Raw genomic sequence first — 14,695 nt, forward strand, 5'->3', positions numbered from 1 at the left:
AGGTTGTAGTATCAGACAAGGCTTCCTTAGTATTGAGTGTACAGAAGACCTTACTTGGTTTGATTATTTTTTTAAAGATGTGCTTTTCCCCAAAGAATTGCAAATATTTCAGTATGAATACAAATTTTCTTTTTTTATTTTAAATTTCAAAATGCTGCATATAGTACTAGAACTGCACATAGTATGTAAAATAAAAATGTAAAACTGCACAAACAGTCTGTCTTAAAGAGTTTCCATCATTTCTCTCTGTTGCCTTTTTTATGCTACATTTAAAGTGATGACATTAAGCCTTGAAGAGTTTTTAACTTATCAAATTAAAGTCTACAATTTTCATTAGTTTTTAATAGCTTGAACACCAACTATCTGTGGACATATTTTGGGGAGAGAAGTGGAGATTAAGATGTGGTACTAGATATAAATTGATGTTGAAAAGATACTGGCACTAAAACTACCTCTCATAGTTTTAAACTCATTCACTTTTGCATTCAAAGATTCATTCAGTGGCATATCTGACGTGGATTTTTTTTTAAGTTAAGGAGAAGTGAATTTTATTTCCTGATACTTGGAATAATTTGACTTAGCTTTAGAAGAGTAATTTGTTTAATATTAACAACTTTTGTTCAATATTAAAAACTTTTTAGATAAGTTTTCTCCATGTAAACGCTTCAAAAGAAAGGTTAACAAAAAAAAATAATAAAAAAAAAAAAAACACAAATTTTGTCAGATAAAAGAAAACAAGATTTGGAATATTTTTTTTCTCATATTATGTTCTACTCCTGTGTTTTGACCTATGTCTGAAAAGCACATTGAACTTTTGTGTTCTTCTCTTTCATTTTTCCATACAAGTTTATCTTGTCTCTCTTCCCACATCTTACACTGTACCTTCAGCATCACTCAGCTTTCTTCTGTTCCCTATTCTCAGAAATGTTTTCTTTTGTCTTCCCTCATTGTTTTCCTAACTTATCCTTCCTTTTTTTCAGCCTGGATGCTTGTTTCTTCCTCATCTGTCTCAGCCACTTCATTGCGCCAAGATCCTGAACATCCCTAAAGACCTTTGTCCCGTGCTAAGAGCTGTACCTAAGATACTGGTATTTTCGTGTGTGTTGGCTTTAGTTGTTCTGTGAAGCAGAAAGATTACTTCAGGTCCCCACTAATCAAGCGGAAAATGGATGACATGAGCAAGATGTGAAAAGCTCATTGGTAGCCCCTGGAGAAGTATTACATTCAAAGTTGACAAATTACAGGGGATTTAAGAAGTGCATGATAGGGCAAGCAAATGGTCTTGCTTTCAGCAAAGTTGTTTGTCAGAACATTCATCCTTTTAGGAAGGCAGTTTATTTAGACAATAATTATGAGTATTTTGTAGATTTACAATTTTTGCATGTTATTTGCTATGCATGCAAAAAGCTAAACTGAAGTAGCCAGTTAATCAAGAGTTAACCTCAGTTCTGGCATTTCTGAAGTAAGCATCTTCATTTACTCCCTTTTCTCTGAAACAGTACGTTAACATTTTTCATTACAGGATCATGTGTGCTTTATTTCACAGTATTCCTGCTTCACACAGTATCCAGAGAACAGCCAATCAATATATTCTTTTTTTATCTGCTTTGTTCATTATGTGTGTCAATCCCATGTTTACTGGATACTGTTCAAACCTTTCCCTGAAAACAGAATTTTGAGTAACCATCATGGGGATTTTCTGTAGTAGTCAATGTTATAAGAATCAAAGGTTTAATAAACAATTAATTAATTAATGTGTTTCTGCAGGACTGTTTTCTTTGTGCTTCATGGAGAAACCAAGGCATGAGGAAATTAAGGTCAAAAGTACCCACAGTTTTTGCAGACCTATTGAAGACATACACGATGTTACCTTTGGAATATTTGTCATTCATAAATTCCCAGCATTTAAGGCCAAGCCCAGAAGCCATCTTTACATAATTTAATTGGTTTTAAGGTTATTGATTTCACCAGTTGCGCCTGTATTGATCCCAGAAATGTGTTTGTTTAAACATACTTTCTGGAGAGGTATCTAGGTGGGTGTAAAAAAAATTCCAGGAGAAAAGGAGATCACTATTTCCCTTTGATAGTTTGTCATAGTGATTCAAGTTGTGCTTACTCAACTAGATTAAAAAATCATTCTTATCCTGTATTTTCTGTCCATTTATTGAAAGACAATGACAAGCAGTAGTGAGATAAAATGATTCTGTTCCTGGTACTTGATTTACCTTGTTCCAAATTAGCACAAGTATCACTATAGATTTTTAGTGGATAGACATATCCTTGAGATTTTAAAAATATGTACAGAATAAGCTCTTTCACTACATGCCATTTTCCCTACTGCTTACATGACCAGTGCAGCTCCTTTCTGTATCTACTCTGGGTTTTTAATATCCTTGTATGTAAAAGCAGATGCATTTTATAACATTGTTCCTCAGTGTCATGCATAAAATACAATCGCCTTAATTGCTTCCTAGACATACTTGTATTTTACTATGTATACACCAGAAGACTGCATCTTACCAGTTTTTCCACAGCAGTTCACTCACCTCATACTGAAGTCCAAAATCTTTTTCATAGTCATTGCTTTTCATAATACAGTTAACCCTTTCTATGTGTGGCCTGTGTCTACTGTTCTTACGCTAAGAGTTTTTGGTTTTATTAAAACACACTCAACTTGAAAAGACCTAATAATCAAGGGACCCAAAACATTGTTTCATCATCATTTACTTACTTTGTCATTCATGAACGTGACTAGCTGTGTTTATCTGGTTCTGAGTAATTGAAGAATACATTGAATAAGAGTATGGCTAGTACTGATACCTGTGCAACCTTACGAGTATTCCAGTATTATTCAGTGATGATTGACTCTTCGAACATGAGGTTTTGGTGTGTGTTGTTGTTGTTGTTTTGTTTTGTTTCTTTTAACTGTTGGCCCATTCTGAATCCATTTAGGGAGTATTTTCATGATGATGCAAAGTGCTTATTTCTCTTTTTTTTTTTTTTCTTTTTTTTTTTTTTATCAGACTGCCATGTGATACTATGTTAAAGCCTGACAAATCTTTGTGTGACATCTGCTACTAATCTCACAAAGAAGGAAATCATATTTGTTTGACAAGACCTATTTTAAGCAAAAATACCCTGACTGGGAGAAATTATATTCTTTCATTAAATTCTGTATTAAGTTAAATCCAGTGTTTTCACTTTTTTGGCCCAGTTTTTTATCCCACTAATTGAAACTGGACATTGTCCAGACATGGATCTTCTCTAACGACTCTGTAACACCAAAAGTGAAAACTGTATGAATCAGTAAATATAAAAGTTATTCCTCCTTAAAAACTAATGAAATGCTTATTAATTTTGTACAAAAATGTAACTATATCACCTTGTTTTTTAACAAATACATAGCAATTTATATGGTGAATACTACTGAATTGTTTTTGGTTTGTTTTTTGTTTTTACATTATAAATTGTGACATAGGTATTCCAGCGTTGGAATGGGTTTACGCATTCCCTGTTCCTCTCATAATGAGAAATACTTATTATCTGTCGAGCTAATTTTATCAGTTCAGAACTTCTACCTCTTAGGATATTTTTTCTTCTGTAGTGTTATGACTTTTTATCATTTGTTTGCTTCATTTACTTTGTACATGAAAGAGGAATTCTTCTTTCTCTTGTTTGTGAGGTCAGTTATTCTTTATATCCACCCTTAAATGAATCCCCGTTTTCCATCATATACTTGTATCCTTTTTTTTCCTGATTTTGAAGATCTTTGTATATTTGTGAGAATGGTTCTGTGCGTGTAAAGATTCTGGTTGTTTTTCAATTAATTTATAAATAATTAGAGATGTTATAATAAATCTCTGGTACGGTGATTAACATCTCTTGTTTTATAATGAGATACAGAATGTTTACCTCATACTAACAAATAATTTGTGTTTTTTTTAAGTGTATAATACTGATTTATAGTTGCTCACATGAAATTTTCAGCATATGTCTCCTAAAATGAATTTTCTTATAGTGCCATTATTTTTCTTTCCAAATATTACAGATAGGTGCTGAAGAAAAGCTTGTCCTATGCTCTAATTAGATTTTCTACCCAGCAAATCTTTCTTAAGTGATGTTAGTTGGCTTACTGACCTGTACATATTCAAGAGCTGTGGTTCTGTGTTACTGATCACTCCAAAAGGAATAATGGTCTGGGTTTTGTTTTCTAAGGTGTCATAATCCTTTACTGCCTCTCTTACCCTTACTATTAATCAGAGATTTTAACATACCTGTCGTACACCAGATTTTAGTAATGCTGACTATATAAAATTTCTTCCCATCAATTAGAATTTCCTGTTGCTTCTTATTCAGATTCCTAAAATCAATACATAAACACAATTGAAGAGATTATTTTCATTATATTCTTTGCCACATTGGTTCAGCTTGCTCGTTAGGTGCTGAATTTGAACATGTACCTCATTTGCCTTCCAAATAACCTCCCCTTGTGTTGCTGGTTTAATATCCTGGCTGCTCCAGCTAGTTTCCAACTGAGAAGATTAGCCTCCTACTTGTGTGGTGTGGGCCGTCCTGTTCATGCAGTCCCTTCTTTCACTGATGGGCTGTTTCACAGATTGAAATCCGCTTCTTTTCAGTCCTGGATGACAAGCAGTAAATACTGGAAATAAACTTTTTCACTTTTGATATCTGTGGATAGCCACTTACATTTTAATTTGCCTTTTAATTGTTTTCAATGCAGATTAAGCCTTCAGTAATTTAATCTCAGGTCTGATGTATAGGCGTTATATAACATTTATGTTCTTTTTCTCATTGACTTCAATTGCAGCTGTGAGCACACAGTACTTCTGCAGATTAGACACAAGAGACTTATCTTGCACAGTCAGAAAATGGGTAACATACTGTGAATCCCTCTGAAAACTTTCAGTTAAGTCACGCTGAGGTACCTTAACCAAAGGACAGATGGATTTTACCCATGCCCAACAGGATGTGGTTCCATTAAATACAAAGTGTATTTTCTCATGGACTGCAGTCTCATTCCTATGGCAGCAACAGAAGAAACAGGAATAAGCAGGTAACAGCTCCTTCACTGGACAGGGATGATTCACTCTTGGGTTTAGGTCCACCCTGTGCAACAATTAGGAAGTTTAGAAGACAAAAAAAAAAAATAAAATAAAAAAAAAACTGAGCGTGGTTATGCAGTTAAAATCACAATGCATTTGTGCTGCTTACCTTAACACTGGCATTTCTAACATCTCTGTCCTTGGCTCTAACTGGCATTTCTAACATCTCTTGTCCTTAGTTATGTCCTGCTAAGGCAGGGGCCCACTTACCAACCTTCAGTTGTCCAAAGACCTTTGCTGAGCCACTCATCCAGGTTCCACTCATAGCAAATACAGAGGGGTATATATCACCAAAGGGCAATTCTTCTTCCCTTTGGATAATGTGGAAGGTAGGACAGAAGAAATATATTTTGGAGGTGCCTGGTTTACTTAAACTTTATGTGGCTGAAAGTAGGGGAGGTGAATAACACCATTTCTTTGTGCAGGATTTGTGAATTATATACCTATCTCTGTGTATAGAGGTGGTGGTATGCTTGTAGGTGGGCTTAGGTGTGCATGGCTTTGTACACCTATATGTATGCAGTGTTAACTTGTAGCTGTGTAACACTACATTTCTTCTCTACTTACAGTACTTCAAAATAAATTTTTCATCAAGCCTTAGGTGTGTTAAGGTTGCATTTCTGAGCTACTGAATTCAGACCAAGTTAACCTGTTTTTGTTAGCCACCAGTGAGAACCAGTAGTCCTGTCCTGCAGAACATCTCGGTAAAAATGTGTTATACATGCAGCAGTGATAAGGAATTACTCTGGTTGGTAAAGAACAGCACTTTGAGCTGAGAACTTCTCAAGACCTGGTATATTTAATGGGCTTCTATCTAAAGCTTGATAATGCATTAAACAGCAAGAGGTTGTCTGACTTTTGTCCTTCATTGTTTATAATGAAATGGATTAAAGATGTGTTCCCTGAAAATCCATTGGTATGTTTATTTTTTTCCTTAATAAGTTGCTAATGATATCTGGTGTGTGGTTTGTTTGTTTGTTTGTTTGTTTTTTCTGGTGATTTTTTTCATTTGTTTTGTGGTGGTTTTTGTTTTTGTTTTTTAAATGCATGTTTAGAAGATTAGCCTAACCTTGAGACAGGTTCCCTAACATTGTACTTCCCTCATATATGTAAAAATACTAGGTGTAAAACCATTATTTACTATTTTAAGAAAATGTTCTCCATAAAATTAAATTCTTAAAATGTGTGCCTTCATAGGAGCATTTTTTCAAGTCAATAATCAAGATTTAATCTTCATTTTTTAGCAGTGCTGCTTATTTTTTTTCCCTATGGAATAGTAACTGCAAAATATATATGTTAAAGTTATGTTATAGGAAAGATGATGTAGGCTTAGTTTAAATTACTGTATTTCCTGACACACTTTTGGGAAGTTAGTTGTTTTTCGTAAGCAATTTGGTTGAATGCAGTAATAATGAAATAGACCCTTGTGTTATCAAATATAATTTGTTTTTGTCAATCAATATTTACTTACCATGGATTTTTTTACTGAGCTGTGAAGCTTATTGTTGATACCATCAACCAGTTTCAATGTTTGTAACAACAAATATTTCAACCTGATATATGATGATAATGATATCTGTAATTATTAGGAAGCAATTATTCCTGACAATAATCCTCCAAAATATAATAAAAGGAGGACTTAAAAAAATAAAAAAATTAAAAAAAAATTGAAGAAAATGAAACAAACAGTGGGGTATGATAGTAACTCAGTCAGAGGTGTGGTCACCTAGAGTTGAAAAAACATTGCTGATTAAAGACAGCTAGCAGTTTGTCTAGCAGAGATATAAATTTTGTTTTGTACAGAAGGGCTTTTTTTTTTTTTTTCAGAGAAACTGGCAATTTTACTGCAGTCTGGTTGATGTGAAAAGTAAGACTTTTTCATGGGAGGTTATATATTACCTAGCTATTGGATACAGTTCTCAGAATTTTTCAGAATACCACAGTACAGTAAATTACAGAGAAAATACTAAGTTTTACAATATGATGTTTTTTAAATTTATCTCACACCATTAAGCCTCAGCAGACATTCAGTATTGAATGTTTCTTGGTGGTATAAATTAGACAGTACTTTGTTAAGTTTTAATTAGACAGCCTCAGGAGGTACAGCATACTGTACTTCCATGTATGAAAAATGATGGGATTTCAGTGTATCTTCACAAATTCGGAACTAAGGCTGGCTCCTAAGTTCACTGGAAAACAATACATTTGGGGTCTGAACTTATGAATTCCTTAATTTTGTGAGTACCATCTTCCGGGTATTTGGTTTTAGTGCACAGGTTACTCATTGTATTAACTCTGATACTTAGAATTAAGGGAATATCTTTTGCTGAAGACAAATGTTACATTTGTCTTCAAAATTTGACATCAGGATTCTGGGCAAAGCAATACTAAATTAAACCAATGATTTATACTCTTTCTTATAAAAAGTCGGACATACAATGAAATGCAGAAAGAAAGAAAAAAAAATGATTTGAAGAAACAGAGCTTGATTTCTTAATATTTAACTTGATATTCTCATAAATTTTTCCTGCTGTTTTGACCTCTAGCAGTAATAGTCATGGACATTCATATAGTATTTCATTTCACCTGAGGCTGTTGATACTTTAGTCATCCGAAACAGCTTCTTCTAAACAGTGTCACTAGGATGTAGTTCCTCCCTCAAAGGGGAGTGGTCTTTTGTTAGATTAGGTAAATCAAGAAACTCATTCATTATCAGCGCGTTACTAATTCCTGCCTTAACCTGTAGAACCAGGGATCGAGCAGCTCTTTTTCTGAATACAGCAAACATTAGAAGCTACTGTTCCACCGTTTGCTTTAGTTTCTTGGGGTAATTGAATGAAAGTAGATTCAAATCAGTAGGGGATTTGTTTGTCAAATTTTGCAAATCAGGTTCCAGAAAATGAAGTTTTACAAGCCCCAGTCAGGAGTCCAAGATACCAAATTCACTTCGGCTTTTGAAATAATGTTCATAGTGACTCTTTCAATCTTAATTTTGATTGATTACTTACCAGCAGAAGTTTGTACTAAAATCCTTTGTCCACTTTATCCCTTGCTCACCTTTTCATTCTTTTCATGTCAATTATTAACACTCTGACGTTACTTGTTGCTGCAGTAACTTTGTTTCAGTGCAGCTGTTGCCAGGTGAATTTTCTTGAGAGCTTGATTGTCACATTTACAAAGATTTGATGAGATAGCCGAAAAGGTCCATTTCAGGCAGCAGTCTTCAATGTTACCTTTTCTTAGGGGACTGGCCTGGATGTTTCTATGCAGTTTAGTGGAAAGCAAATTATAAAGGGAAGCACAGTGTACCCACTGTGATTCCTGCCCGCGGGCCCTGGGCTTTCTCAGTGAGTTAGGTATCACCACATGGAAAAATACATCGGATTAAGTTCACTGGGACAGATTCGCGGTGGCCTGGTATAACAGAGGTTTGTGAGAGTCTCAGGAGGCAGAATGTGTCTGTTTTATTTGCTAATTCAGATCTTTGTGGGCCTGATTTTTGGCAGGGAAGTGTAACCATAATTATGTCGTGAATCCAGTCAAGCTGTGCGTTGCTAGACTGTGACTGTTGCAAAACCGAAGACCAAAGTCCAGGTGCTTTCAGTTCCCTGACAGAATGCCAATGGCCAAACAGCACACGCCCTGCCACGCTTTGCTGCTGCTAGAGGCAGGTTTGGGGTTAATTCTGCAGGTACTGCAGTCAGTGCTGTCAGTCAGTTCACAGGCCTGAACCAGTCACCCTGACTGCAGAGTTTGGGCAGCTGAGGCCCTCACCACGTACATGCAGTTTGAAGGTTTTCTGGAGCGTGGATGCGAAACAACGTTCACAATCGTTTTCTTCTTCAAGTGTCTGTTTGCTTTGTGGCTGTTTCTGTCATGGAAACCCATGCAGATCACCAGCTCAGGAGAATTTCCTGACTTCTATCCTGATTTTAGTTAGTAGCTTTTAATGTTAGATATAAGGCAGGGGGGCCGTGTATTCAGATTAGTTCCTGGTTGGAACAGTCTACACTTTTAACTTTTCCTTGGTTGACCAAAACAGAATGAGACCACTTCCCCCCACTCACAGCACCCCTCCATCCCCAAGTTACTCATGGGTGACAAACAAAAGGCAGAGCCAAGTTTTGCCTTCCAGGGGAAAACCCAGTGTAATGGCCTAACCACACAGTAAAGATAGAGGGAAGCAGCTGAAGAAAGAAGAAAAGAATGAAAACAGAAAACCATTCCTTCTCCTTTCCTTTTCCCACTTTTTTAGGATTCTAACAGTAGAAAAAACTAGGCTCAGCGTCAATGTTTCCTTTATAGCATTCTGTGGATTACTGTTAATAGATGTGAGGCTGTGTATACAAGGATGCATTTCAGCTTTGTTGCTATGATTTTTTTTCTTTTGAGTCTGCAACAGTGAAGTACATTCTTTTCCTTTATTTCAGAATTATAAATCAATATCCTGCTATGTATCTTTCTTAAAACAGCTGCCACCAGAATATGATATACTTCTGCTCATCCCCGTGGCTGAAACATTTTGTTTAGTTGATTTCTTTACGTGTCCTTTAAAATGTTGGTAGCTCCTGTTAATTGCCCCAGTGCCTACTGATGAGCCCAGAACTGATTGTCAAGCTTCCCTACTCAAAGCTCAGAGAACAAGCTGCTTATGATAACCCAACGGAGACATGAGGGAGGTCTATGAAAGGGAGAGTATTCAACCAGCCTTAATCCTTGTTTTCAGTAAGGCAGTGTCTTTAAGTGCAAACTAATTAGTGAATAGACATGGTTGTAGATTCTTGTCTTTTGTTGGCCAGAGATGAACTGAGCAGCTAATAGAAATGGTTTAAAATCTCTGCTTTGCTTTTCTTTTAATGCACTTTAATAGGGTATGGAGATGAGGAAATAAAAATCAAAGCAGGAACAAAACTAAATACAAACCATCCAACTACCTGTGTTGATACATTCCATTTAGATATTAGCAGTTATGCTTGTGACTCCCACTTGTGGAAGTCTGGCCCTGTGCTACTAAAATAACTATTCATTTTATAAATTTTGACATATATCAATACTAGAAAAGCATGTATTTTTTTTTCCTGTTACAGTAATGTTATACAAGCATTACTTTGCATTTAAATAGTATGTTAAAATCATCCATCACAAAGTAATCAATCAAGATAAACATAGTTCTCCCATTTTAGCGGTAGTGAAACTGAATTCCAAGAAGTGAAGTGAATTTGCTTAAGAATTGATGGCATGCCTAAGACTAGGCCCTAGATCTCCAGAGAGATGGCCCCCCTCTTTAACCATTTGTTTATCCTGTCTTATTACATATTGTACAATAAAATTTCTGAACAGGTAAAAGAAACATTTACATATTCCAAAAAGTCATTTATGGTAAAACTGAAGGAAAGGCACACATGGAAACTGAGCTAATAATGAATGGTATCCAGACGTAGTCACCTGAAAGAAAAAGCATTCCTTAAAGATCAGTGAGACATCTGAAGCATGGCAAGAGGGTTGGAAAAAAAAAAAAAAAAAAAGTGTTTTTTTTTTACTGTTTGTATTTCCCCTATTATTTGCATATTGCTTGACCTTGACACAATGCAGACAAAAAGTAGGCATAGCAGCTTACTGTTTTACTTATTTTTTTAAATTAATGATAAATTGCAGTGATATTCAATAACAGTACCTTGGTTATTGAAGCTCATAACCTTTTTGCTGCCTTTATCACCTGTATTATCGATAGGAGATAATTACTGCAAAGCAGCTGGCTGTTGGTTTTAGAGAGCATCAATTGTTCTCCTGTCCCAGCTGTTGGCTAATAAGGACAGTCAACACATCTGTTTCAACAGCTGGTAATTAACAAAAGCCTAATTGCTGCAACTCTTTTAACAACAGATCTATGAAAGAGTAGGGATGTGGAGGAATATTATTTACTCTGTGCTTTGCACTTTCTGTGACCAGTTTCTTTTTTCTTTTTTCTTTTTCTACTTTGAACACCACTGCCTTTGTCTGACACATTGAATGGCAGGAGAACACAATATGGTAATCCAGAGCTTAAGTTTTTCAGATCTTTGTTGGTGTTTCTTATTGCAACATTTCTTTGCTAAGTTGCAAGATAAAATGGATCAAAAGCATTTTGTGGAGTTTCATACAACAGCTACAATCCACAGCAGTATGCCTAGGCAATAGGGCTGCCAATCCAGCAGCCTCCAAAAGAAAGTAATGGGTTTCCCCTTTTCTGTATGAGTTTAATAGCCCTGCACCCCTCCCCAAAAGAGACGTCATCATTCTAAAAGTGGTGGTTATTTGAAGAATTTTATTGCTGCTGTTCAGATTCTTCACAAATCTGGTTTCACAGATGGTTGTTTTCCCTTCCTCTGATGAAACCTATATGCATGTCAGTTTAAAATTTAACGTCAGGTGGCACCTTGCCCTGCACAAATATCTCACCATTTTATCTTTACAAAATTGGAGAGGGTTCTGCACAGTGCTTGCCTATGTATCTATATTTGTCGTACTGATCAGCAAACACACAAAGACATTGCTCTTGGTTAGATTTATTCTGTATGTTAACCTTGTATACAGCAAACATATAATTGGAATATTCATCACTAAATAGAATGTATGTATACAAATACAGGGAAATGTTAATCCCATTTAAGTCAATAGCAAACTTCTGTTGGCTTCAATGGGTCAGGACTTTCTCTGCAAAAACAAATTTTCTTAAAAGCTGGAGACAAATTCGGCATTCATCACACTGTACATGAGAAGACAATGCTCAAGTATTAATGGAACTATTGCCTGAAGTATTATGCAAGTCAGGCATGTATTGCAGTTTGTGTAAATGACTGAGTCAATAAAAATTTTGAAGAAATAGCATTTAAAGTGGTATTTTGAAGCAGTAAACTGATGGTGAAAAAATTGTGATTCTTTGCTAAAAGTTAGTCAAGATCACTTGATTAAACTTGTGGCACTAACATTTCAGTTGGCAAATATTTCTGTACACCGAGTTCTTTAATTGTCTGCTGGGTATGTTGAAAGGTATATAAGAAATTCTACCCAAGTGCTTGCCATTGACAGAATACAGATTGCATAATTAAAAATATTCTGGCAAGACAAGTTTAGTTCAACAGGTGTTCAAGTGAAGAAATGTATAATAGGTGCAGTGAAAAAGTACAAAATACACTTTGAACAAATAAAAACAAAAGCATTGGCTAAAATTCTAACTGTAAGAAAGTAACATAGAGAAGTGTTTGCTGTCTGGGTTTATCAGGATGTGATTTTTGTACACCACAATCCATGGTGATTGAAATGGTCTTATTTGTCTTGTGCAAATAAGATGGAAGAAATATACCTTCTGCATTATATTATCCTAAGGAAAATTGCTGGAGCATTTGATAGTTGACAGAAATGTTTGTCTTTGGGTTGTTTTGTTTCATTTTGCAAATTACATTTTTAAAGAAAATCACTGTGGGTTACACATGATTCTTTTCCTTCCTCTCCTTTTTCTTTCTCCAGAGATTTCAAGTATTATTTGATATGCGGGAACCACCTTTTTTTCCAGTTGAAATGTAGTTGAGTCTGAGTGAGCTGTAGCAGAAATTTAAGTGTCTTGCAATCATGCACCTTAATTTTGGTAGAAAGTGAAAAGAATGCTTTTTTCTGAGGCAAAGACCTAACAGAAGCAAATCGAATAGACATGCAGTAGGGGTAAATATAATTACCTCATATAAAATTTAGTAAATAGATTCATTTTAGTAGAAAGGACTGGATATCTTTAGTATCAGAACCGACTTTTGAGTTCTGAGTGAAGGTAACTTAACTATATGAATAGATCTCATTCAGCAATATAGTGTCCATAACAATCTGTGGAGGCATCTGTCCCCTGCTGATTCAATAGGAAGGTGCTGTCTATCAAATCCTCTCATGTACTTTTTCCAGCAGATAGATGGTTCCTATAAGAATACTTGAATACTTCTCGCAAACGTTCCCATTTGCCTTTCTTACTCTTATTAAAAGTCCTTAGACTTCTACTTGGGTAGAAAACATTGCAATAAGAATGTGGAAAAAGCAAGATTCAGGGAGTTGTTCTGCATAAATATGATCAAAATCAGCACTGGATATTCAAACTCAGAATGTTTGATTGTTTCTACATATCAAGGACTGCACAAAGACTGAAACTGTTTTAAATTATCTGTTGAGGATCCTCTCATCACAAGAGACATGATGGCAGCTTGTTCACGTGTCTCAGAAATTCACAGCCATCCCAGTTGCACAGGCAGTTCAACGTAATAAAGCCTGCAGACAGCCTCAGGAACAGATATGCAGCTTTTTCTTTTTCCCAGAAGTGCTAGGCACAAAATTAATCCGGCTGGGGAAAGAGCCCAAATTGTTTTGCTAGGTAGTCAGATGAGAAATTCAGATATCAAAGGAGAAGAAATAATAATAGGCTTGCCAGATTCAAAGTCACTGAGAATGTCTTGGTACTTAAAGTCTGGACATATTTGTGTGGGGCATATACTTATTGATTCTCTTATTCCTAATTTTCCTGCTAACAGAAACATTTATTCAGTAATGATTTATTCTTTTCTTAGGTGTAACAGTTACTGTTGAACTCAGTACTTTGATTTCACATCTGTGTGTATAAAAATATCTGATAAATTTGAGTGCGTATGCCTCCTTATAATTTGTTTTCCGTAAGGTGAAGTAGTAAATACTAACTCAAGCTTTTCCCTACCTATCTTTCCAAATCCTGCAAGACCTACGGACAGAAGCAATCCTAGTGAAGTCAGTGGGACCGTTCATTTTTATAGTTCTGTACAGGGTCATGGCCTTTATGAAAGATTCATAGTTTAATTGCTGTAGTGGGATTCTGACACTCCTGCCTTCTGCAGAAGTCCTGTCTGCCAAAAGGTAACAGTCATTCTGTCTCTTTGCTTGAAAGGTTATAATTTCGGGTATATTGTCATTTAGCATTGGTTATGAGCTTTCAAGCATAAATTGTCAACTGCTTTTTTGCTCAAGTTACTGCGTTGCATGTTTTTTTCTGCCACTTTAATGAGGCATGAATGATTTTAGTGTACATATTTTCTTACGGAAAAAAGATTTGTGAAATGTCAGAGTGTCTCAGTTAGACTAAGGAACTGGTGTCACACTGAAATCAAGAGTAAGGAACTCTGATAAATGAATATCTTAATAGAGAAGCCAAAGGATAAGCAAGTCCAAATTGTAATGGAAAGACACAGTCAATAGCTGGTCATAGGTCAAAGCCAAGGACTTTACTATAAGGAAAAGTCTTCAATAGAGGTTAAGTACTGAAATAAGGTTAGAAGGGTACATCCAAGCAAGAATTACTCCTGCATCTTTGGAGTGGAGCTCTGGGACAGTCCTGCTGAACAGTCAAGTGTGCCTCATCTGCCTGTTGGGAACAGAGAAGCAATTTGTCATTCGAACTCATATATAAGTCAGGTTTATCAAGCTTGTTTAAGTGAATAAGTCCCTGTTAGTTGGTGAGACTGACTATTTGTGTTTACTGCAGTAACTAAAATAGGATCAGGACGTGGACTTGCAGAATGACACACAAT

The 14,695-nt window shown here is 35.6% G+C and overlaps 1 protein-coding gene across 7 annotated transcripts in view; it reads left to right on the plus strand.

Moving 5' to 3' along the window:
• The window catches only part of MIPOL1 (mirror-image polydactyly 1), a 195,920-nt gene that overhangs the window by 121,241 nt on the left and 59,984 nt on the right, over positions 1-14,695 (plus strand). The window contains exon 13 of one of the 7 annotated variants that reach the window (XM_082761248.1): positions 1,768-2,033. The exons of 5 other annotated variants lie outside the window; for them this stretch is intronic. In XM_082761248.1, coding sequence (XP_082617374.1) covers positions 1,768-1,938 — 171 coding nt within the window. In that variant the 3' untranslated portion in view covers positions 1,939-2,033. Of the gene's footprint in view, positions 1-980; positions 1,680-1,767; positions 2,034-14,695 lie in introns of those variants that run through there. One more of the 7 variants, XM_082761250.1, reaches the window with a different exon arrangement.

Source organism: Aythya marila (genome assembly GCF_965140915.1).
Source record: "Aythya marila genome assembly, chromosome: 5".
Classification (NCBI taxonomy): Eukaryota; Metazoa; Chordata; class Aves; order Anseriformes; family Anatidae; genus Aythya; species Aythya marila.